Raw genomic sequence first — 25,123 nt, forward strand, 5'->3', positions numbered from 1 at the left:
ATGTTCAGGTTACGACCTTTTCTGTAAATCGTTCTCTGATGATTCCTTCCTACTTTCAGTATCACCTACACCATCTATTGTAATATTCTGTGTTCTTGCTGGTCTCCACAATAGCCTATACCTTCCCAATAGCTGGTAACTATCTTTGTATCCTTAGCACTCAGTACAAAGCATATAACTTCTCAATACTACAACACCAGACTGCTAGGACAGCTGAAGCTGCTATCGTTATGTCCATTCTTCCATATATTTACCCATCCATCCATGCTTGTAATCATTTATTGAGGGCCTGTTATAAATCAGGCATCATACAAGAACCAGGCGTTCAAACACATATGGTCCCTAATCCTGAGGATTTCAGTAAAGCATATGTGTTAAGACAATGCCTACAAAGTTCAAGATAAAATGAAAATATATAATCAATAACTATTTATTGAGCTTATGTTATATGCTAAGTACTATGAAAGGTCCTAGATATACAAAGATTAATAAAATTTATTAATATTTTCTGATCTTATAGAGCACTTATATAGCTGGAAAAAGAAGAAATATATACATAAACAAATAACTATGATATAATAAAGATGTGTTAATGTCAACAATGCTAGGGACCAATTTACACAAAGAATTTTCCCACCCAAAATAACAACAGTTCCTTAGAACTATTAGGAAATAATACTGGAAAGTCAGAGAATCCTGGATTTTTTAGCTGAGCACATGGCTGTTCAGGATAAAGAATGTAATCCCCAGTCTCTATGGCAGCTAGGGGTGGCCATGAGAACAGGTTTTAGATAATGTGCTGGTGGTATACTGTTAAATGTTTAACTGGCTTTGGAGGCTGTGGAACTCTGATAGGTAGTGTTTTCCAATTGTCATGGTGTAAATAATCCCGCTGTGGACTATTTCAAATTACCAATATGAGGCACTTGAACATAGAGTTTGGAGGAGAGGTGCCTAACTGGCTCTCGTTGCCTAATATGAGCCAATAATAGCAAGTAGCAACCAGCTCTGGAACACCACGGGTTCTAGCTAATGGCCTATGAACTGCAATGATGTGGTGGCTTCTGGTTCACATACTTTAAAAAAAGAGAAGGATAGCCTCCCTTTGTCCTTTACTTCTTCCTTCCAGCTGAAATGCACATGTAGTAGTGAGACACCTTGGACCAGGTAGGCAAGGGAGAACACTAGGAATGGCAAAGCAAATAGGAAAAGGAACTTGAGTCTCTAATACCAGAGAGCTGCTATGCCAGCCCTAGACTACTTTTCCCTGTGCTGTAATATGAGAGAGAAATAAACTATTTTATTAAACCACTGTTATTTTAGGCTTATTTGTTAGCACAACTGAACCTATATCCTATTAATGCAATCACTTTGACAGCCATGAAGAAGAGAAGCTGATTGAAGGAAGTGAACCTCAAGATAGGGAAAGTACTCTTAGATTAGGAAGCTATAATAAAATTATATTATATTGGACACAGACAACGGCAACACAGTAGGAGAGGAAGATTATCTCAAATGAAAGGAGGAAATATACAATAAAAATTTTTTTTAAAATTTTAATAAAAAACAAAACAGAAATAAGCTAAGAGAAGCCATGGGAGAAATGTTTTAGGAAGACTGCCTACTAAGGCATGGCCTGAACTGGGACACCAAAATAAGTAAAACTGCCCTTGGGGAATTTATAGTCTGGAGAGGTAGAGTAATACATAAAAAGAGGGGCAATTAAGTAGCTATACAAGTAGATACAGATAAGAGTAGACATAAACAGAGGATGTGGTCAATTGTACTGACGGTGGTGGTAAGGGGTGAGGGCAGCAGGAGATCAGAAGAAACTTCATAAAGAAGGAGATTATACGACAAACAAGCATCTTTAGAGATAAGTAGATAATGTCTTTAAGGATAAGTTGATATTCTCTTTAATAAGGCAAGTGGGAACAGCATAAACAAAATCACAAAGGTATCAAAAGGCTCAATTTGAAAAACTTCAAGTCGTTCTATACAACTGGAATCTTTAAAAAAGAAAAATGGTAAGAAATCAGTCACTGGAGTAGGCTGAAGAGTAAATATGAAATGAAAAACAAAAACAGAGCCAGAGGGGAGCTCAAAGTTGAAGGCAGCTTTGACTTTTTGTTCATGATGTGACACTTTGAACATTTTCTAAACTCAGAAAAAGAAACTAATGGAGGTGGAATTCAGAAGAAGAAGGCCTGATCGAAAGAGTTTGTTCTAAGTACACACAAATAATTAGACAGTCTGATTAGCACATTCCTGGATCCCGCTCCCTTGAACATAAGGCTTTGAAGGAATGAAAGAGAAAACGTTTAGATAAGGTTTCATGGCCGGCAGGCCAAATCTGGCTGGCCACCTGTTTTCACATGGCCCTCAAGCTAAGCATGTGTTTTACATTTTAAAATAATTTCCAAAAAAAACCCAAGGAAAATGTTTCATAACACATCAAATTTTAGGGTCTATAAATAAAGTTTCATTGGAACATGGCCACGCTCATTTGTTTACATATTTTCTATGGCTACTTCTGCACTACTATGTCAGAGCTGTGTAGCTGGGAAAGGGACCATATGACTCTCGAAGTCTAAAATATTTACTATATGGATCTTTACAGAAGAAGTTTGCAAACCCTTGGTTTAGATGGTGACAGTGAGTGCTTTGCAAGGATATAACCTAGGTGACAGCATGAGGGGTACAAAAAGGCTTTAGAAGCCTCCTCAAACAATAATATATAGTTTGCAACTAATTGGGGGTGACAAAATGTTTTTCTCCAACAGCAAATTTTTCAAGGTGTCAATTTTTTTTCATGAATTTCCATAAATAAAAGCTCCCTATCTGTCATGCATGATATCTAGTTGCAAAATCCATTTTCAGGAACAAATATATGTTAGGTTTTCTCCCAATTCATACCCTCAAGATGCCTGGCTCGTGCTACATCTTCTGGGTACACAACAAACTCACTAGTATAGTACCTCTATATTGTAGTTACAAAGCATTAAATTAAGACTAAATAAATACATCCAATGAGATGTAATATAAATGACATAAAACCCTTTAATGTATCTTTAATGTAACTGTAAAAATTACACATCAAGTTGAAAAAAAATCAAAAAATGCAAAGAGAACTGTGCTGGCTAACTGTATTTCTACCTCCCTTTCATTTAGCTGTAGCCCTGTGACTAAATTCTGGCCAAGAAAATGTAAGTAGAAGATAGGGATCGTTAAAGGCAGGAGCATGTCCTTTTCTTACTTTTTCCTTCCTACTGGCTAGAAGACAGCTGCGATCCCTCTTAGCTGATCAAAAACCTCGAGGAGCCTCTGCATTCATTCAAATCTGAAACATAACAGGCTGGTACTATTAAGCCAGAGTCTATTCACCACATTAGCCTCAAGTATACTAAGAATATAAAGTAATAGAGTACACAGTATATGTACCCAATGAATATGTAATAAAGCAATGTAAATAAATAAATCAGAGTAATTTAATAATAAATTTTTTCAGCTTACCTCCTTGGATTCCCTTTGCTGTTGCCGTTTTACCAGCATTATCAAGTCCCACCATCACAAGAGTCACCTTTCTTAAAACAATAAAAATTAAAAAATCACTTTGAGTCAATTAAGTATTGAGGTAAAAATAAAAGCAAATTCATTCATCCAAGCAACACTTAAGGAGCATCTATATGTACAAGACAATCTGCTGGATGCTAGGGGGTACAATGATGAATAAAATATATACTCAAAAAACAAAATTCTTGAAAAATACCTGTAAAGTGTCATCCTTTTGTTCTCTAAGCAAAAAAAAAAAAAAAAAAAGGAAAACTGTACAGTAGATAACCTGAAGGATAGAGAAGAAATAAGGGAAAGAAGAGAGAAAGCAAGGAGGGAGATAGATCCTAGCATGAGTTATCTATCATGTCTAAAGACTCAATTTTCTAGTTAACTGAAGTCTAAGGATTAGCACAAATTTGTTTTTTCTTGTGAAATTACATAAGAAAAGAATGATTGTTAGGTTCTTGACACTACTACTATGCTCAACTGTTTTTATATATGCAGCACCTTACCAAGTATAAATCTTAAACATAGTATAGTAACATGATTATTAACCTAAGCGCTAACATATTTTGAAAGAGGGTTCCTAAATTATAAAGCTTAAAATGTTTCTGATGATATAGCTAAACTTCACAGAGTTAGAAAAAAAATACAATCCAGTTCAATTTTACTATTGAAGAAACGTAAGTCCAGAGTCATAAGATAAGACAATGAATTGGTTACAGTCAGAACCAGAACCTAATGCACTTAACTCCTACGAACTTCTCAAACCTGGGGCAGGTTATAAAGGAACAAACCTACTATACTGGTCCTATTATCTCAGCGATTCACTCCACCACTAAAGCTCATTTCTGTTCCAGGCTTAACTACTGCTTAGTATAAATGATGAGACCATCTATTAACACCATTTTGGGAATATAGAGAGAAAGCCACAGCATAACTGGGCCACATTCCCATGGGTTAGAGTCAGGGTTTCTACCAAGTACAGTCATTCTTCACTGGCAATCATTCCAAGAAGGGTTAAAAAGCAGAACTTAGATGGCAAGAAAGGGTGTTTTTTCATCTGTCTAGGCCTGGCTTTCTTGGATCTGGACTTCTTTATTAAACAAACAGTTACTGACCATCTTCTGTATACCATACACCAGTGTTCTAGGTACCTGAGATACACTTGTTTATTTAAATAACCACAACAACAATGAAAAACAAAAACTGATAGAGAAACCCTTCCCTTATTAAACTTACATTTTAGTTACAGGAGACAAACAATATAATACATATAAGAAATAAGGAAATTATAGGTTATATCATACGTTAGAGGTGATTAGGTACTACAGAAAAAAGAATAAAGTAGAGCAGGATATGGATTGTAGTTACATAAGGTGATCAGGGCAGGCCTCACTGAGAAAGAAGGTAAAGTCTGAGTAAGGCCTTGAAGGAGGGAGTTACTTATGCAAATATCTGGGGCAAGAGAGTACAGCTGGGGCAAAGGCAAGGAAGCCAGTGTGGTAAAACCCAGTGAGACAGGAGCAGGGGAGAAGGACAGGAAGTCAGAAACGCATCAGAGGCCAGATAACGTAGGGCCTTGTAGGCCATGGTGAGGACTTTGGTTTTTGTAAGTGAAATTAATTTACTCTTCATGTTAATTTCCTTTGTTATCCAGGAGCCTTAGTCTTTTGTAAATGCTTCAACCATCCCTATATCCACCGTGAAGAATAAACGAAAGTACGTCTCTGCTCGAGTCAGTGGTAAGTCACAACCAGTAGCATCCCCACACCCCATTCCCAGTCAGTCAGTGGTGGGGTCAGTGGAAATGCCAAAGAGGCACACAGCAGATTATGAATTACGGATCCGAGGTAGAATGTGAGGTCTGGGTACTTCTATCCACGGGAAAGTTTTACCTGTATTATCAACTTTGAAAAATATGTTTACTTCTTATGGAAGCTTTGAGATATGTAGAGTATAACTCTACTATTTTGTTTGAAGAATTCATAACGTCCAAATATCAAAGAACAAAATTTAAGTACAAAATAATTTCTTAAATAAAATATAACAAATGACTATCCAAAAAAGATGGATTGTATAGCATTTAAACAATATTTTGGATAACTGAAGTTACTAGATATATAATGAATTAGACCATAATAGTAAAGCTAATTCAATTGCTCTTTAACAATTTATTTCAAGATCTACAGTGCTTCAAACATCACCATGACCAAAACAATTACTTTTGGGGAACAAATCCCCATTTTCTGCTTGTTTGCATCACTTATTCTGTAACTATTGATTAGGCACCGATTACACAGTACCAAACAAACATCCACAATCCCTAGCCATCATAAACTTTAGAGCCTAGAAAGAAAAGAGGCATTAGAGATTTATGTGTGATGACTGTTGTAAAGGGAAAGCACAGGCAGGCACAGGAAGAGATAGCAGCTGACCATGCCTATTCTAGAAGTCACAGGAGACCATACTGCAAACATATATCAACTGGGTCAGCAGTTCCTAAGAACATCATGGATCCTTTTCCCATCCCTTATGAGCCAGAGTAAAAAATCTCAAATATACCTTTTTAAGGAAAATGGCCCTTCATTCTCTACTACAAAGGTAGCATTTTATGTTTCCCCCGCTCCATTCTTGTCAAGATTTCAGTTTAAAAAAAAAAAAACACTGTCCAAATAATTACTTTTACACACTTTGAAACATTACTCTTAAAGCAGCTATCAAGGAAAAATGTTAGATTTTACCTTAAAAGCTTTCTTTTTTAAAAACAGAATATTAGGTTCAAACAAAAAAAAGTTCTTCAAACATGAAAATCACTTTGGAAAATTATAATCATGCTGAGACTGGCACGAAATAAGTCTCTCTGGATTTCTATTTTTATTTTGACTACACTTGCAAGTACACAGTTAATCTTTAAGATCATTATGCCATATACTTGAAAACACAGCTTTAATTAAATATTTGAGGTAATTAAAGCCTTAATGAAAAAACATAACATTAGCAGTACAAATGAAATCACAGCATGAATTACTGCAATGCCTGATAACAAAGCATTAAATTTATACTTTCAGAATAGAATGGGTTTAAAAGGCTAACTAACGATCACCTAACACTCAAAATTCTATGGAACTCTTTAACCACTGAATATATTCAATCTAACACATTTTAAAATGTACATGTCATTATAACTTTTTAAAATAAGATAAATTATCACTGATTGGGAACAGTTTGGCTGTGATGCTACGTAACAACAGAGAAATAAAAAACTATGTTTTTTAGTCTTATGATTATTGATCAAATACACTAGTCCTTCAATTGAAAAAATAATAAACAGTGTTATTAGGTTTATAGTGTCTAGAAAGTTGACACTAGCAATAAAAGCAATCATTTAGTCATTTGGTCAGGCAGTAATTCAATAAAAGTACATAAGGCATTTGAGTACTATGGACACAAAAATGCCTGAGACATCATTTCTATCCCAGAGTGCTCATCATCTAATGAGAATGACTAAAATGTAAACAAATATTTGTACATTATGACACTATGACAGTTTAAAATGCTTATCGATATATACAAGACGCTAAAGGAATACAGAGCAAGAAGACTTTATTCAGCCTAGAGATACAGGAGAAGGTCTGGGAAGCTTCTTACACAAGGTGATGATGCCTCAGCTAAGTTCTTAAAATGTAGAAGTTTGCCGAGCAAGGGGAAGGTGAAAATAGGAGGAAGGATGAAGACGTTCCAGACTAAGAACACTGCCTGAGAAGACACCACACCAAGGAGGTAAGAACTGGCAAGGTGCTGAGTTGCTGAACCCAGGCATTAAGAGCACATCTCAGGAAAGCAGGCTTAAGCAAAAGGAGAACATGCTTGTTACATTCATACACAATCACAACTCAATACAGCTGTGTATTGAGTCTAAAAGGAACCCGATATACTTCTACTTAAGGAACCAGTATTATAATATAGGTAATAATGTGACCTTCCCAGAAGTTGAAAGTGATCACTTAGCTCTCATTACAGTTATCCCTGAGTCTTGAATTATATACCAAACTAGAAAGGCTGACATGGAAGGACTCTGTTGTAAGATGTACAGTATGTTTCCACTAGTAACAAGTAACACATAGGGATTATGGGTACTCTGATAGATAGCCACAAACTTGGTGTTAGAGCAGGCTGTGTTCAAATCCCAAAATTGCCATTTCCAAGCTATATGACCTGGGACACATTATTTAACTTCTCAGAATTTCATCAGTAAAATGGGATAATAAAAATATCCATCCCATAGGGATGTGGTGAAATTACATAAGACATGTAAGTAAGGTGCACAATGCTTGTGGCACACAGTAAGTGCTCAACCTATAGCTGTTCTTATTACAGAATAAAATTCAAGACAGGGAGTCTACAAATGAGACCAGCAAGATGGGCAGGGACCAGATTATAGAGGAGAATTAATGGGTTCAGTTTTGCACATGTTGACAGTAGTGCTTGTCTCACACTGAAGTCTGAAGCTGGAGGAGAGACCTGGACTGGGATTATGAGACATATACGTGGTAGTTAAAACTATAAGAACAGATGAAAGAGCACAGAAGGAAGAAGAGCCAGGGGACAGGGGACACAGAACCCCAAGAACCTTTGAAGAAACCCTTAAAATTGTAGCCAGAAAGAAATGACACCAAAGAAATGGCAGCGATGGGAAAAGTTTCCGGAAGGGTTAAGAGATGAACAATATCAAATACTACAAAGTTTTGTAAAATAAAAGTATCTTTTTAGTAATTGCCACAAATTAAGTACCTCAGAAATAAATGCTCTCAGCTTTTCCCAAACCCTGCAATACCAACGCTTTGAATTTATATGGCGTGTCTTGATAGTTCAAAGCTATTTTACCCTATCATTTATCTTCATGCTGTCCCTGCAAGTAGAGCAGATACAAGTTACCCAAGGTTACAGTGCTAATAAAAATTAGTTAACAGCAGTTTCCATGGGAAGTTTAAAAACAATGGTTTGTAAAAATAATAATTATTATTTTAAATGGCAACTTGAACCATCTCGTTTATTGTAAAATTTACTCACATTTATACACACACACACACACACACACACACACACACACACAGATACAAACCAGATAGCCAGGTAGTCTGGCTCATTTTCATCAAAATATTTTGGAATTTTTTCCCCACATTTCAGTCTATCACAATCATAACCTACTTCCTAGAGCTAAGAGAAGGTAGATTACCTAGTAATAGGTAGATTACTAAGGTTATGAATTGCATGTTGTTAATAAAACCTAACCATGATGTTAATGAAAATCTAACAATGGCATTTTTCTGTTTAAAATCCTTAAACAGAATCAAATCCAAACTCTGCAGCCTCTTCTTCTGCCACTCCCCAGCAAGGCTTTAAGGCTGGGGTTTCCCCCAGTCCTTCTTGACCATGCATGTTAACACAGCAAATAAACCTTAACTTTTTCATGAAACTTTTCATACAGTCTTCTCAACTAGAACTTGTCTTAACTCTGCAGCCCCAGGATCAAATGTGCTGAGCATACATCATGCATCTTTACTGAATGAAACAACAGAAACATACTTTCTGATCCCGCATTTACTAAGTAAACACTAAGTAAAATTAAAATATATAACTTTAAGCTGAGAACATACTATAATGAATTTAATTTATATAAATCTTCACATCAAAGTAACAGTTCAATATTAGAGAATGTTATTAAAATTACCTATTTTCTTACATCAAACTGACTGAAGTTTTCTGAATAAATTTACATGCTTATGGTTTCAAGGTAATAATTAACAGTGAGAAATATTTTTAAAACTAAAATAATTCTGACTTAAAAAAAAAAAGTAGGGATTGATTAAGAGAGCCAAAGACTGTTTTACATATTTTATCTCAGGGTCCCTTTTTATATAACAGATATAGAAATTAATATGTCTAAAATATAAGCCACATAATATTAGCATTTTGAACTTAGATTCAGAAAACATTTGTATTCTGAATCTTTTCTGAAAGACATTATTACAATCTTTTGAACATTTACAACTCTAAACTTCCTCATCTGTCAACTAAGGAAGACAATACTTCAAATGAGATAATTACATTAAAGCTATTTCTAACTTCAAAAATGTTATGCAAGTTAAAATAAAACACTTCACTGAAACACTATGAAGCAAAATTTAACACATCAAAATTAATATTTATTACTTAAAATATTTAAAACTACATGGAACAATTTAACAAATAACAAATACATATGAAAAGGGACTTGGGAATACTGTTTTATGATATATGTGTGAGAAAACAAAAAACTTACCACAAAAAAAATTAATACAATGAAAAAGTTTTACCAAAAACATTTATGGTGTGATTTTATTATACAAATGCACTATTTTCTGACATTTTAATTCAGATTGTAGAGTCCAGGATAATACTGCATCAAAATAACTCTCTAAATTTATGAAGCGCCGGGACTGCCCTGGTGGCGCAGTGGATAAGACTCTGTGCTCCCAATGCAGGGGGCCCAGGTTTGATCTCTGGTCAGGGAACTAGATCCCACATGCATGCCGCAACTAAGAGTTCACGTGCCACAACTAAGGAGCCCGCCTGCCACCACTAAGACCTGGTGCAACCAAATAAGTAAATAAATTTATGAAGCATTAAAAAGAGGGCAAACCTTGGGGTTATATGCTAGCTTTGAAGTCCTGATCAAGTGAAATTCTTAGTATCAGTTTGTTCATTTCTAAAATATAAAGGGATAATGTAAACTATGAACTTTAGCTAATGATATATCACTATGTTCATCAATTGCAACAAATGTACCCCACTAATGAAAGATGTTAATAATAGTGGAAACTAGGTGGAGGGAGGGTATATGGGAGCTCTCTGTACTTTCTGCTGAGTTTTTCTGTAAACTTAAAACTGATCTAAAAATAAAGACTATTTTTTAATTGAAAACTAAAATAAAATATAAAGGGGTAGAATCAAAATATCTCTAGAGCCCTTTCCTAAAATTCTGAGATTCTTACTATGAATAAACAACAAGCTGTAAGGGGATAAAAAGAAGTGTAAGATATTCCAGTTCTGCCCATGGCACATCAGATAATCCTTGCTAATCTGTATGTACAGCTTAATTAAGAAATTAAGAACCAGCAATTTCTATAAATAGTCTAGGATTTACAGTTATATTTACTTAGACCAAGAAAGATGGCTATAGGGTGCTGTTTCCCCACTGAAAAAATTCCTAGCAGAGATAACATACCACATCATGGCATGTTTTACCAGATACCATACTGATACACAGAAAACACCAATCCACATTGCTTACTGTGACATGTGAGCCTCTTCTTTTAGACTTGGCCACAGTGAATAACAATCTACTAATAAACTTGAATTAAAGCGTTGGTAGGCTGAATTGTGACAAGGAAAAACAAAGATGGGTAAGAAACTAGTTTTAGCTACTGGTTACCTCAGGGAAGGGATGGTGTGAGACAAATAGGGTGCAGGGAGCTTCAAGGATTTATCCATTTCTTCAGAAAAAAACTGAAATGTGATGACCAAAGGTTAATATTTGTAAAACCTAGGTAGTGAGCACATGAGTACTTACTATATTTGTCTTGTTCTTTAAATACTGGTAAAATATGTTTTTACTATTTTAAATTATACTACGTAATTCTTGCTGCCAAAATTAGTTCCTTTAAATTGATGTTAATTTTCTGCCTCTCTAGGTGGGCTATTCCTGAAATCATGCTCCTGGAAAGCATAGGAAGCACAAATTTCTTCAAGACCCAGGTAAAATTACACCCTTTCCAAAATTCTGCTTCCAACCCTTGCTAGAATCTTGGAAATCATCTTTAAACTCATATATTCTATCCTATGTTATATTACCATTTCATCAACTAGATGCTACTTGGTATAAATAATCAGAATTCTGAGTATGTAAATGATAATATGTAAGGGTGAGGACCTGCTGACAGGGTCCAGGTATTTACTGAGAACCATGACTTAACAGACCTTGTGTTCTGTGCCCTGGATGAAGGCTGCTCCCTATACACAAAATAAATTTCAACAGAGATTCAAATGTTAAAAATTAAAACATAAAAGTACTAGAAAAAAAAGTATAGGTGAATATAATCTTGGAGTGGTGATGAACTTCCTAAATATTACACTGAAAGAATGATATATTTGAATTAAAAAAATTTAATGTTTATGCTTCAAAAACCATCAAAAAATTTAAAAACACAACAAAAGAAAGAAAAATATCTGCAACACATACTAGAGTGAAAGGGTTACTAGTATAAACACTTAACAACTCTTTTAGAAAAATCAATAAGAAAATGGACCTGTGCCAATAGAAAAACAGCAAAGGGAACCACTGGGAAATTCTCAAAAGAAGAAATACAAATGTCTAAGGGAAAAAAAAATATTTTTTTTGATGTTGGGGGTAGGAGTTTATTAATTTATTTTTGCTGTGTTGGGTCTTCGTTTCTGTGCGAGGGCTTTCTCTAGTTGTGTCAAGCGAGGGCCACTCTTCATCGCGGTACGCGGGCCTCTCACTATCGCAGCCTCTCGTTGCGGAGCACAGGCTCCAGACACGCAGGCTCACTAGTTGTGGCTCACGGGCCTAGTTGCTCCGAGGCATGTGGGATCCTCCCAGACCAGAGCTCTAACCCGTGTCCCCTGCATTAGCAGGCAGACTCTCAACCACTGCGCCACCAAAGAAGCCCAGGAAAAAACTTTTAACCTTAACAGTAATCAAGAAAATAGAAAATAAAAGCAGACAACATTTCCCCCATAACCTGGAAAAAATGAAAAAGTGATGGCTCCTATTTTTTGAGGAAAAAAGCACTCTCTTAACACTGCTGGTAGGAGTAGAAATTGGTTTAAAAAAACAAGAAGCCTTTCTGAAGAGCAATTTGGCAATATATATCACACACCTTAAACTTTTTCATATCATTTGATCTAGAATTCCATTTCCAAAGACACTTATATAAGGATGCTCACCAAGGCATTGTTGATAACAGTAAAAAAAAATTTAAACATCCTAAATATTTAATAACGGGAATAATTAAGAACACTTTGGTGAATCTATTCAACACATTACTCTGCTGCTATTAAAAATATGTTGAACGAAAATATGTAATGATGTTAATTATACATTAAGGCAAAATAAATAAATAAAAAGCTATGAAATAGCACTTGATTTTCTCATTATTGTTTAAAAAAATTTACATGTATGTAAGAGATTCTACACCAAAATACAAAAAATGGTAATCTCTGGTGGATAAGATTGTGAGTTAACTTAAATTTGCTCCTTTCTGCTTAACTGTGCTTTAAATGTTCTACAATAAACATGCATTACTTTTAAATAACAATAAATATACATTACTTTTAAATGTTTTAATTTTTTTTGCATTTTATTTTTTTTATACAGCATGCTCTTATTAGTTATCTATTTTATTAAATGTTTTTAAATAACAGCAGCTCCTGTCCACAAGACATCCTGTATGACTAGGCAAACTGAATAAACATTACAATACATGGTAAGTAGAGACCAATACAAGAGGCTAATAAGCAAACACAATGCAAGGTAAAGAATCTAGGCTGGAATTCAAAGAGTTTCCTGAAGGAGAGAATCTCCCAAGTGAGATTTAAGTATGATTAGGAACAGTCAAAAGAGAGAAGGGCATTCAGGGAGGAATGGAGGGACTAGAGAACTTAAATACCCCAAATCTGGAATGACAGGAAGAAAAAGAATGGCTTATGATGAGTCCATATAGCCAGGCTCAGGTCAAATTGCAAGTATTCTGTAAGTAATGTTTGGATGTTATCCTGAAGGCAATTAGGAAAGACTTAAGGTTTAAAATCAGCTGCATACTAAAAAGATCATTGACAGTATGGAGCATTAATCAGAGGGGAACAGTGGAAAGTCTGTCAAAGAGATCTGGGAGAGAAGGAAACCTTATCTAAAATGGAGCAGTGGGTATGCAAAGGCTGAAAGAGTGCAAGACACACAAATCGTATTAAGTAGGTATAAACCAAAGGATTTGATGATTTGAGATAACAAAGCACAAAGAGGTGTGCAGGATTACTCTTGGCTTCTGATGTGGGTAAAAGGAAGGCAGAAGCAATTCGGCATGAGAGAAGATGTAAATTCAGTTTTGGATGTGTTCAGATTGAAGATTCTGTGGTAACTGGATATGTAAGTCTTAAGTGGTGGATGAGTCTTTGTGTTGGAAATATGGACTTGAGAGTCAATGTTGAGGTGGTAGCTGAAGTCTCTCTATATGGTGCGACTGACCATAACGGGAGAATATGTAGAAGAAGAAAAGAGAGTTGAAGACAGAACCTGAAGCCAACTTGGGAGTCAGATGAAGAAAGGCTAACTGGCAAAAAGAGATAGAAAAGGAAAGAGGTGGAAAGGTGAAAAAATTTTAAATTCAGGAAAAAGAAATAAGAGAATTCCAAGAAGAGAGTGATCTTAAGTGTCAATTGATGCCAAAAGATTGAAAAGCATCCATTGGATTTAATAACCAGGCAGCATCTGGTGTAGCAAGAAAAACTGAAGGGTCTGGGTGAAAGCCTTCTACTGCAGGAAGTTAAGGAATGCTTGAGAGGGGAGGAAGCTGAGAAGGTACCACTCATACATTGCCAATTGTTAAGTGTGGAGTAAAGGGAAGGAGGAAGGGTAGTGGCTGCAGGGACAGGGTTGTTTAGGATGGTAGACACAGAATAACAACCTCCCAAAGATGTCCACATCCTAATTCCCAAAACCCGTGACTGTGTTTTCTTACGTGGCAAAAGGAACTTTGTAGATGTGATAAAGCTAAAGGATCTTGGATGGGGAGCTTATCTTGGAATATCCAGGTAGGCCCGATGTAATTACAAGAGTCCTTCCTTATAAAAAGAAAGCAGGAGAGCACAGACGAGAGAAGACATTATGATAAGACGTTATGATGTTGGCTTTGAAGATGGAGGAAGGGGGTCACAAGCGAAGAATGCAGGCAGCCTCTTTCTTTGCTGGAAAAGGCAAGAAAAACAGATTCTCCCCTAGACCCTCCAGAAAGTATGCAAGCAATCCTGCTGACCCATTTTAGACTTCTGATCTCAGAACTGTAGGATAATAAACTTGTTTAAGTCACTAAGTTGATAGCAATTTGTTACAGCAGCATTAAGAAACATTTAATTTGGTTTATTTTTTAGGTAAGAGAGGCTTGAGCATGTTTACGTACGAAAGGAAGAACAGAAGCGAAGCTCTGAAGACAGAAGAGAGAGAGATTTTGTATTTTTGATGATAAAATTGGACAATAAATTTTTGGATAAAAGTGTAGGTTTATTCTTGTATCCCAGAAGTTCTGTGATCTCTGACTGAATACTGAACTCCTAAAGTTCCCAGGAAATGGGAAGAAATGGAATTCAGTGCACAGGTGTAAGAATTAGACTTGGAAAGAAAAAGGAACCCTTCTTCCACTAACAGAAAGAGAGCAAAGGAAGGTTATTTATACTGATAAGTATAAAATGAATTGAAGAAGGTAACCTACTAATCAGCACTTATCTCCTAAGATCAGAGGTATTATTTACTGAGTAACTACTATGTGCAAAGCATCAAGTACTGGCATACATTTTCTTTCTCAAAATGTTGTAAAACAAAAATTATCCACACTTGACTGGGGAGAAAGTGCCAAAACTCCTAAGATTCAGATGCAAATCTGTTTGACTCAAAACACTATATTGAGAAATCTGGCAGACACCACAATAACCAAGTGACCAAGGTTAACAGCAGCAGTAATAAGAGATATCAAAATCATGTACCCCTTGATACGATGTACTGAAAAGGACATTTCACCTCCATGGTATTTCCTTTACCCATTTATGCAGCAACATCTTTGTAAGGGGTATTCTACAAAACAATTGACAAGTACTCTTCAAAGTCTCAAGGTTATGAAAGACAAGGAAAAACTACAGAACTATTATAGATTGAGAGAGAACAGAGACACAACAAAGCAATGTGGAATCCTTGATTAGATCCTGGACAGGGAGAAAAAAAGCATTAGATGTTAAAACGAGTGAACTCAGAATAAAATCTATAATTTAGTTAATAGTACAGTACCAAAGTTAATCCCTTAGCTTTGATCACTGTATTATGATCTCAAAATAAAAAGTTAAAAAAAAAAAACACTACAGTGCACTGCTTCTACAGGAGCAAGCCACTTATCTGTGAGTATAGCTTTTAGTCTATTCAAGGTTAATTTTACATAGCTGCAGAGCCTACGTTAGGTTCTGTCTGGTGGTTAACAATAGCAGATACAGTGTTCCTGAATTCCCTAGCATCCTGGTCTGACTCCTGACCTAGACTGGTACTTTTAACTCTTGACCTCTGACTCCTGCCTTGTCCCTATCACACGTTCTGAACATGCCATCTAATCCCTGACCCCAGTCTCTAGAATAATATGCTCGTTGGGAGAGGATCTAAGTGAGAACAGGTGGGTAAATCCAAAGGGTGCAGTATACAGTAGTTAAGTCAGCAAAGTAATCTCAGAACATAGTGTATCAATAATGATCATCTTCTCTCTTACACACACTCACTTCTCACACTTACAAACATATCTTCATAAAATATAAACGTGCGGGACTTCCCTGGTGGCGCAGTGGTTAAGAATCCACCTGCCAGTGCAGGGGACACGGGTTCAATCCCTGGTCAGGGAAGATCCCACATGTCACGGAGCAAGTAAGCCCATGCACCACAACTACTGAGCCTGTGCTCTAGAGCCCGTGAGTCACAACTAATGAAGCCCACGCGCCCTAGGGCCCGCGTGCTGCAACTACTGGGCCCACGAGCTGCAACTACTGCAGCCCGCGTGCCTAGAGCATGTGCTCCGCAACAAGAGAAGCCACAGCAATGAGAAGCCCACACACTGCAACGAAGAGTAGCCCCTGCTCGCCGCAACTAGAGAAGGCCCGCGCACAACAAAAACCCAATACAGCCAAAAAATATATATGCATATATATGTATAAAAACATGAAGAGGAATCTCAATAAGGAACAGCACAGCCTAAAACTTAAAAAATACAGCACAAATACCTAAGCGCACAAAATTTGATATATTTTTTTAAATCAGCTTGCTCACCTCTTATTTATTCCAGTAAATGGACTACTTCCTTAATATTTACTTAAGGATTTGCTAAAGAGTAATCAAACTACATAAAATACTATACAAATATTATTCAGCCACTATTATGAACCAGGCATTGAACAAAGGTACTTAAAAGATAGGTGTAACCCAATTTGTTTTTAAGTCCTTTGACAGTTAGCTCTATCCAACATTGAGAGATTTTACCCATGTCCTTCATATTATGCCATGATCTAGATCAGTGAGGTCCAATAAAAATACACTGCAAGCCACACATATAAGTTTAAATTTTCCAGTTTAAATTTTCTGGTAACTGCCTTTTAAAAAATGAAAATAAAAGATGAAAATAAAGTACATATTATATTTTATTTAATCCAGTATATGCAAAAGTTATCATTTCAACATGTAATCAAACTGAAGAAAAGACTGATAATTTACCTTTTTCCCTTCTGCATATTAAATCTTCAAAATCCACTTTGTATTATACACTTACAGCATCTCAATTCTGACTAGCCACATTTCAAATGCTCAACAGCCACATGCAACTAGTCACTACCCTATTGGACAGCTCAGATCTTGATGCTACTACTTATTAAAGAAGAAAATAAACTGAGTTATAGGGTTAAATTTCAATTCTGCTTTATTAATCAAATCCAGTTATCTGTTCTACTTGGAAATCAATACATCCTCTGTTCTCTGAACTCTGTCTTTTCTTTAATCATCCCAGAGACTATTATACTATAGCTACTGGGAGAAGCAAACACAAAGAATGATAAATTAAATTGAAAATCCCTTTGGAGTGCAAAGTTTTTGAGTGTTTTTAGTTAAAAGGACACATGCTACTACTGTGCTCTCTTACAAAAATAAAAATATATTTTTTAAAATATAAAAAATATATTTTTTAAAAACCAGACATAGAGAAAAACATAAAGGGCCATCTATTATGAATAACGCTCCCATCTTAGTAGAGACTAGGCAATCACACCAGAACATGATTAAAACAAATTAAATCAGAGTCTACACACCCAAACACATCTTTGACTCTTAAAAGTTGATCACATCACTTATATCTAAAAGATTCACATCCATTTAAGAGTTAATGATCGGAGAAGAATTCAAAAGTTTCATTTAAAGCAAATTTCCAAATATAGGCATATAGTTTTCCTTATAAGTGTAGCTTTTCAGAGCCATTCTTTAAAGGATAGTTCACCCTTATGGCAAATACTTATTTGAAATGCTAATGATTGAAAAACCCAAAACTTTTGCTATAATTTACCCTTGGCCTAATTCTAAAGTAGAATTATAAAAAATCTACATTATTTATAAAGACCAACGAACTTAAGGCTTCTTTATTGGTTGAGCAGCTCAATTTTAAAAGCATCATTTTCACTGACTTCTTCCTAGCATAGTGCCTGGCACATGGTATTTTCTCAGCAAATGAATGAATAACAAGTAGCAGGCTCTAAATATTAATACATCTAGCATTCAAAATGAAACAACAAGAAGTGGACTCTTTCAACTAAAGGGCTTAATCTCCTATAAAAATTGAAGCTACACTACAGTTAAGAACACTTTCCATCAGTTATTCTCATTTAATACAAAACTCCTAAAGCATAAATACTATCATTCTCATTCAATACGAGGAGGATGGGGCCAAAAGTGGTTAAGTCATATAATTATTAAGTAGTGGAGACAGATTTCAGGCCCAAGTTCTCAAACAACATGTGTGTGTTGGGAAGGGGTTTGTGGATGTTATGAAAACTATATTCCATTCTTCCCTATTAAAAAAAAAATTCCCATTACAAAAGTTTCAGAGGAAAAATATACACAAGTTTTCCACACACACACACAAACACACACAAAATCCACAACTTTTTAAGAAATTAGGACCCATTTAAATTATAACAATAATACGCATTACGGATGAGAACTTAATTGCAACTAAACATTAAGTCTACGTTCTCCTATCGCTCCCTGAGGGGATATATCAAACTGGGAGGGAAAGCATCCCCTGCGGCCTGGGAGACTCGTCCAGGCGCAGAGAGGACAGGCGGCGCCCCGTCCTACCCCTGGGGCGCAGCTGTCCCCCTCCCCTAGGAAGACACCCGGCCAACCGGCTCCAGCCTACCTGACGGGCTCCCGCCACCGCTTGAACCAGCTGCAGCAGTTGGCCATCAGACTGAACATCCCAGGCCGCTCCTCCCGCCACCTCCCATCCGAGCCCGGAGCGGAGATGGGCCGCTAGTTGTCCTGGGCCGAGTCTGGGGGGCCGCCGTCGCTGCGACGCGCCCCTGACGAGGATGGGCCCGGAGGAGAGGCCGGGAGGGAGGTGAGGGCGGTCAGTCCGAGAACCAAGGCCAATAACCGCGCCGACCAGCGAGCGGAATACTGCGCTCCTCGCGCAGGCACAGCGAGGCCAAAGGCGCAGTTTCACAGACCCGAGAAGGGTTTGCGGGGCCGACCAGAGAAAACCCCCGCGTCAACGTGCTGACGTTGGGAAAGCCCTCCCCAAGCACCGCCCATGCACTTCTCCAATCATCACTCGACGGTCCGCCGCAGAGGGCTCTGAGTGGCTAAAGCGGCTCGGCTCCCCGCCCCCGCCGGAGAGGCGGGAGGGAGAAGGGGGAGTGGTCTTGAAGACTGAGGGGGAGGGGGAGCTGAAGGTGGTTCTCGTAACTAGGCAACGGAAGCGTCTAGAGATGAGTTGAGGCATTTCCGACAGATCTTGGGCTAAGACCGATCTGCATACCCATCCAAACTGTGTGAGAGTGCTGCTCCTCGTCTGTCTCCAACCCCAACTGAGATCCAGAGATCTCAGGTCTTGTGCATGTTTTGTTTTGTTTTGTTTCATGAAGCAAGGATGAGGATCCTGTAGAATTCCAGCCAACTCTGGCTGCACAACTACAGAAACAATACACTGGGGCAATTAAGTTAAGAACGAGGGGAAAACTCATTTGCTAACTATCCAATAGTTCAGATGAGAGTGAAGTTTTAATCTGTATAACGTTTATTGCTGTTTGTTACATAAACTGTGAAATGGAAATTTATGATATTTGTTGTGTGTGGGGTTGTTTATAGAAGAAATAATATGCTCATTGTAGAAAGTGTGAAAAAGGAACAAGATGAAGAGAATAAGATCTCACACTCACCACCCAAAGATAACCAGTGTTAATATTTTGATGTATATTCTTTCCAGGATTTTTAAATACAAAGATTGCTAGCTATTTGGTTTCTGCAAGATGGAGAGCACGATCTACTGGCTGTTTTGTAACATGCTTTATTTTATTTAAAGAGATATGTAATATCTGCTTTTCCTTTATATTGTTTGGAAATAAGTAAATGACAAGTACATTCCTATAGAAAAAAAAAGAATGCATTATATGTAGGGACCCGTGTGTCCATTTAGTCTCCACTTAAATATATATTTTCAAATCCTGGTAAAAGGAGAGAGGGCGCTGGGAAGCCCAGTGTATCCACGAGAAAATAATGGTTTGGGATTAAGGTAGATCTAGTTTTAAAATTATTTTCTGGGCTTACCTGGTGGCGCAGTGGTTGAGAGTCCGCCTGCCGATACAGGGGACACGGGTTCGTGCTCCAGTCTGGGAAGATCCCACATGCCTCAGAGCGGCTGGGCGCGTGAGCCATGGCCACTGAGCCTGCGCGTCCGGCACCTGTGCTCCGCAAACGGGAGAGGCCACAACAGTGAGAGGCCCACATACCGCAAAAAAAAAAAAATTATTTTCTGTCTTTTACTAATTCATGTAACCCTAATTCAAACACATATACATCTCTTACAGCTTACTGGCTCTGAACTCAAGTACCCTATCTGTAAAATGACAATGAAAGTACCTACTTTGCAGGGTGGCTAAGGTGATGAAATGAGAGAAATAAAGCTCAGGTGCAATTTCTAACAAATAATAGATAGCAGATTTTTGAAGTTGGTGTCACCTGTCCCATAAATATTTATGGTATATATGCCCCTACCTCTGTCTCCAAACTGCTAGGGATCTTGTTCACTATTCTTATTGTCCTGCCTTGATAACTTCAATTTTCTTTCCAGTTGCTCAAGGCTGTGTGACCTCAACTGGTTTTCCTAACTAAACCGGCCCTTCCTCATCAGTGCTAGACTGTCTCTGCCCAGACTGTCCTGTCCAGACACTATAATACCTCTGTAACAACATTTAATATAGTTAACTCTTCTAAAATTCTTTCCTCCCTTGGCTTTTCACAATTATATACTCTTATGGTTATCTTCTCATCTCACTGGTTCCTCTATTCCTCTTTCATCTTCCTATATGTATTCTCTAAGATATGACCTTATCCCTCTGCTTTCCCTTTTAAAAAACATGTTCTCTTGGAGGGTCTAATAACTATTTCTGTGTCTGAAGAGCCCTACTACACTTAACTATCCTTGAGCATTTCTGGAACTATACTCAACCCCTGTTCTACTTCATGTCTTCCTTAATTCTGTTAGTGATACATTACCAAACATTTCTGGTACCAACATATAGTTGGTCAGTTAGTTAACTAGCTGACTATTAGTTTTTCAATATATTAAGTGGTTTGGTAGACATATGTGCTGCTTACTATTTCCAGTTCTCTTTTTCACATGTGATAGTTATTCCCATATTCACACATGATAGCACATGTGTTAGTCATTCCCACCTTCTTGAAGTCATGGGACCTGCTTTGTTCAGTGAAATGTGAGTGTAGTGGTTATATCACTTCTTGGTGAAAGCATTTAAGAGCTGGTCCACAATTCTCCATGTTCTATCATCCCTTGCAATGGTAACTGTGGAAGCCTACTTTAACTCTGAAGTACTACAATATAAAAACAGCATGGGGCTTCCCTGGTGGCACAGTGGTTGAGAGTCCACCGGCCGATGCAGGGGACACAGGTTCGTGCCCCAGTCCGGGAGGATCCCACATGCCGCGGAGCGGCTGGGCCCTTGAGCCATGGCCGCTGGGCCTGCGTGTCTGGAGCCCCGCGTACCGCAAAAAAAAAAAAAAAAAAAAAAACAGCATGGAATGCTGAGCCAACACATGGAAGACAGCTGCCTAGAGAGTCCTGTAGTAGACTTCCTATGAGCAAGAAATAAACACTTGTTTTAAGCTGCTATAATTTGGTGGCTGTTTGACTACAGTACAACCTAGTTTGTTCTGAATGAAAAAAACAATCTTGCTGTCATCATCCTAATTAAGACTCTTGTTTCATCTCCCAGAGATTGTTGAATTTGCATCCTAAGTGTCACGTGGTTACTTTTTTTCTCCAGTTTTATTGAGGTAAAATTGACAAATAAAATTGTAATATATTTGAAGTGTACAATCTTATGCTTTGATATATGTGAAAATGTATGTATACATGTGTACGTATATGTATACATTGTGAAATGATTTCTACAATCAAATTAATTAACACATCCACCACCTCACATAGTTACCTTTCCTTCTTTCTTCTTTTTTTTTTTTTGTGAGAATTTGCTACTCTCTTAGCAAATTATACTGTATTCAATACAGTATAATTAACTATAGTCACCATGCTATAGGTTAGATCCTCAAAACTTATTCATCTTATAACTGAAAGTTTGTACCCTTTTATCAGCCTCTCCTCATTTCCCCACCCCTCAGCCCCTGAAACCACCATTCTACTCTCCATTTCTATGAATTTTACTTTTTAAAAACTCTACATGTAAGTGATTACATGCAGAATTTGTCTTTCCCTGTCTGGTTTATTTCACTTAGCATAATGCCCTACTGCCATACATAAATGTGCAACATAGATAGATAGATTTCACATGTTCCTTATCCATTCACCTGTTGATGGACACTTCGGTTGTTTTTTCCATTGTTGGCTCTTGTAAATAATGCTGTAATAATTTGGGAGTACAGATGTCTCTTCAAGAGAGTGATTTCATTTCCTTTGGATATATAACCAGAAGTGAAATTGTCAGATCTGCTAACGGGAAATAACCTCACAACATAACAGCTGTGAGTTGAGTTTTATTCAGGACTTACTGAGGACTGTAGCCCAGGAGACAGCCTCTCAGATAGCTCTGAGGAACTGCTCTGAAGAGGTTCATATATATATGAATTTTTGGGCTGGAAAATACATGTAGTCAAGCATACATCTTGGTAAAAGATTACTGCTAATCACATAAACATATATCTCCAGTTAAGGATTTTAGTGCTTGTCTATGTATAGGAAGACGCAAGAATCTGGGGTCATTGAAATTCTTCCTTAGATACACTTCTTAACTATCTAGGGGCCCATAGATCCAAAACACAGACCACTTTATCCTGAATTCCTTTCAGCATGTATTTGTAAGTCAGTGAGTGTAGTGGCTAATGACTTGATCCTTGTAGAACTGGAATCGTGGGCAACACTCCATGTTTACAGATCATATGGTAGTTTTATTATTAATTTCTTGAGAAACTTCTGTACTGTTTTCTATAATGGTTGTACTGATATGTACATTCCCACCAACAGTGAACAAGGGTTTCCTTTTCTCCACATCCTCGCCAACACTTGTTATCTCTTGTATAAATGTTACTTGGTTTCTAATCTGATCCATTTTGTAAGCATTTAACAAATAACGTTCTTAAAGTACAACCATAAAAATCACTCTATCTAAAGCAAACAAACAAATAAAACAAGACAGGTCCTCAATGCCTGTGATTTAACTACTTTAGTATTTGTTTGTTTTTACAAAGCAAATATTAAGAGATTATTGTAGAAAAGTAAAATACATAAATCAGCAAAAAGAAAATGATCCATAACCCCACGACTGAAAATGATCACTGTTGATATTTGGGCATAAATATTCCCATATCTATATAATATATATATTATATATATATATAATATATATATATTTTGGCTGTGTTGGGTCTTGGTTGCTGCACGTGGGCTTTCTCTAGTTGCACCCAGCAGGGGCTACTCTTAGCTGTGGTGCACGGGCTTCTCATTGCGGTGGCTTCTCTTGTTGCGGAGCACGGGCTCTAAGCACATGGGCTTCAGTAGTTGTGGCATGAGGGCTCAGTAGTTGTGGTGCATGGGCTCAGTAGTTGCGGCTCACGGGCTCTAGAGCACAGGCTCAGTAGTTGTGGCACACGGGCTTAGTTGCTCCACGGCATGTGGGATCTTCCTGGACCAGGGCTCGAAGCAGTGTCCCCTGCATTGGCAGGCGGTTTCTTAACCACTGTGCCACCAGGGAAATCCCCTCCCAGACTTATATTGTTAAACTGAATTTTGTTGAATGTTATGTACCAGTCACTGTTCTAGGCACCAGGAATATAGCTGTGAACAAAACATTAAAACATTCCTGCCCTCATGGATTTTACATTCTAGTGGTTGTTGACTGAAAAAAAATGCACAACGTGCGAGTTGCAAGTTAGGTTTTATTGGGAGCAAAATGAGTACTATAGCCTGGGAAAGAGCGTCTCAGATAACTCTGAGGCACTGCTCCAAAGAGGCAGGGGGAAGGTCAGTATTATATATGTCTTTAGTGAAGGGGGGTACATGCAGTCAAGCACACATTTTGGCAGAGGCTTGCTGCTAGTGACGAGGACCAGATGTCACTGTTAATGATTTTTACCGCTTTTCTAGATATGAGAAGATGCAAGAATTTGGGCTCATAAAATCTTCTGAAATTATCTAACTATCTGAAGGCCTGTTCTGTCAGTTTTTCCCAGAGCACAGAGTGCCTCACTCCTGATTACCCGTAACTCCTTTCAGGGTGTGTTGAAGGTCAGCGGCTGCAGTGACTAGTGACTTAATCTTTGTAGAGGCAGATGGCAAGTGCCAATTTTTAGCTGGCATGGTGGAGAGAGATGAGGATGCAGGTAATAGACATAATAAGTAAATGGGACAATATACCAGTAGAAGATTATATGGAGAAATGTAAAACTGGGTGAGGGAATGGGATTAGAATTAGGACTAGGAAAAGGGATTAGATTAGCAGTTAAATTTTGAATAAGATTTAATTGCATATTTAAAAGTATACTGAAAACAAATTTTGGCCAAGTGAAATTGACCAAATGTTAATCAATATTGAGCTAAAGGCAAAATCATCTTCACAGAGTGAACTTATGCAATAAATTAAAAACTTGAAAATTTTATCCAAAGATGTATTATTAAATTTCATTTTAAACATTTCAGGGTATGTTTTTCAAAGTTCAACATTACAGTGTAGGTAGGACACATTGACAACTATTGTTAGCACTGTGATGTACATTTGTAGTCTTAAAATGACTTAAAACTTCACATTCAGTTGGAGTCTTTGAAAGATCAAGATTTTTCTTTTAGGTACCTTGCATTTCTCCAACATTTATTTCTTCATACTCTTTATATTTTTTAATGTCTGTATGGGAGATGATTTGTTATGAATGCTGTTGATTCATGATTTTGGAAGTTTTCCCTCGTGAAATTTT

The 25,123-nt window shown here is 37.2% G+C and overlaps 1 protein-coding gene across 2 annotated transcripts in view; it reads right to left on the minus strand.

The window, feature by feature from the left end:
• Positions 1-19,137, minus strand: part of ARL13B (ARF like GTPase 13B) — a 74,842-nt gene extending 55,705 nt beyond the window's left edge. For both annotated transcript variants that reach the window (XM_082655100.1, XM_082655099.1), the window contains exons 1-2: positions 18,822-19,137; positions 3,514-3,584 (exon numbers count right to left, since the gene is read on the minus strand). In XM_082655100.1, coding sequence (XP_082511226.1) covers positions 3,514-3,584; positions 18,822-18,880 — 130 coding nt within the window. In that variant the 5' untranslated portion in view covers positions 18,881-19,137. The remainder of the gene's footprint in view (positions 1-3,513; positions 3,585-18,821) is intronic.
• Between the last annotated feature and the right edge of the window lie 5,986 nt (positions 19,138-25,123).

Source organism: Grampus griseus (genome assembly GCF_964374135.1).
Source record: "Grampus griseus genome assembly, chromosome: 5".
NCBI lineage: Eukaryota > Metazoa > Chordata > Mammalia > Artiodactyla > Delphinidae > Grampus > Grampus griseus.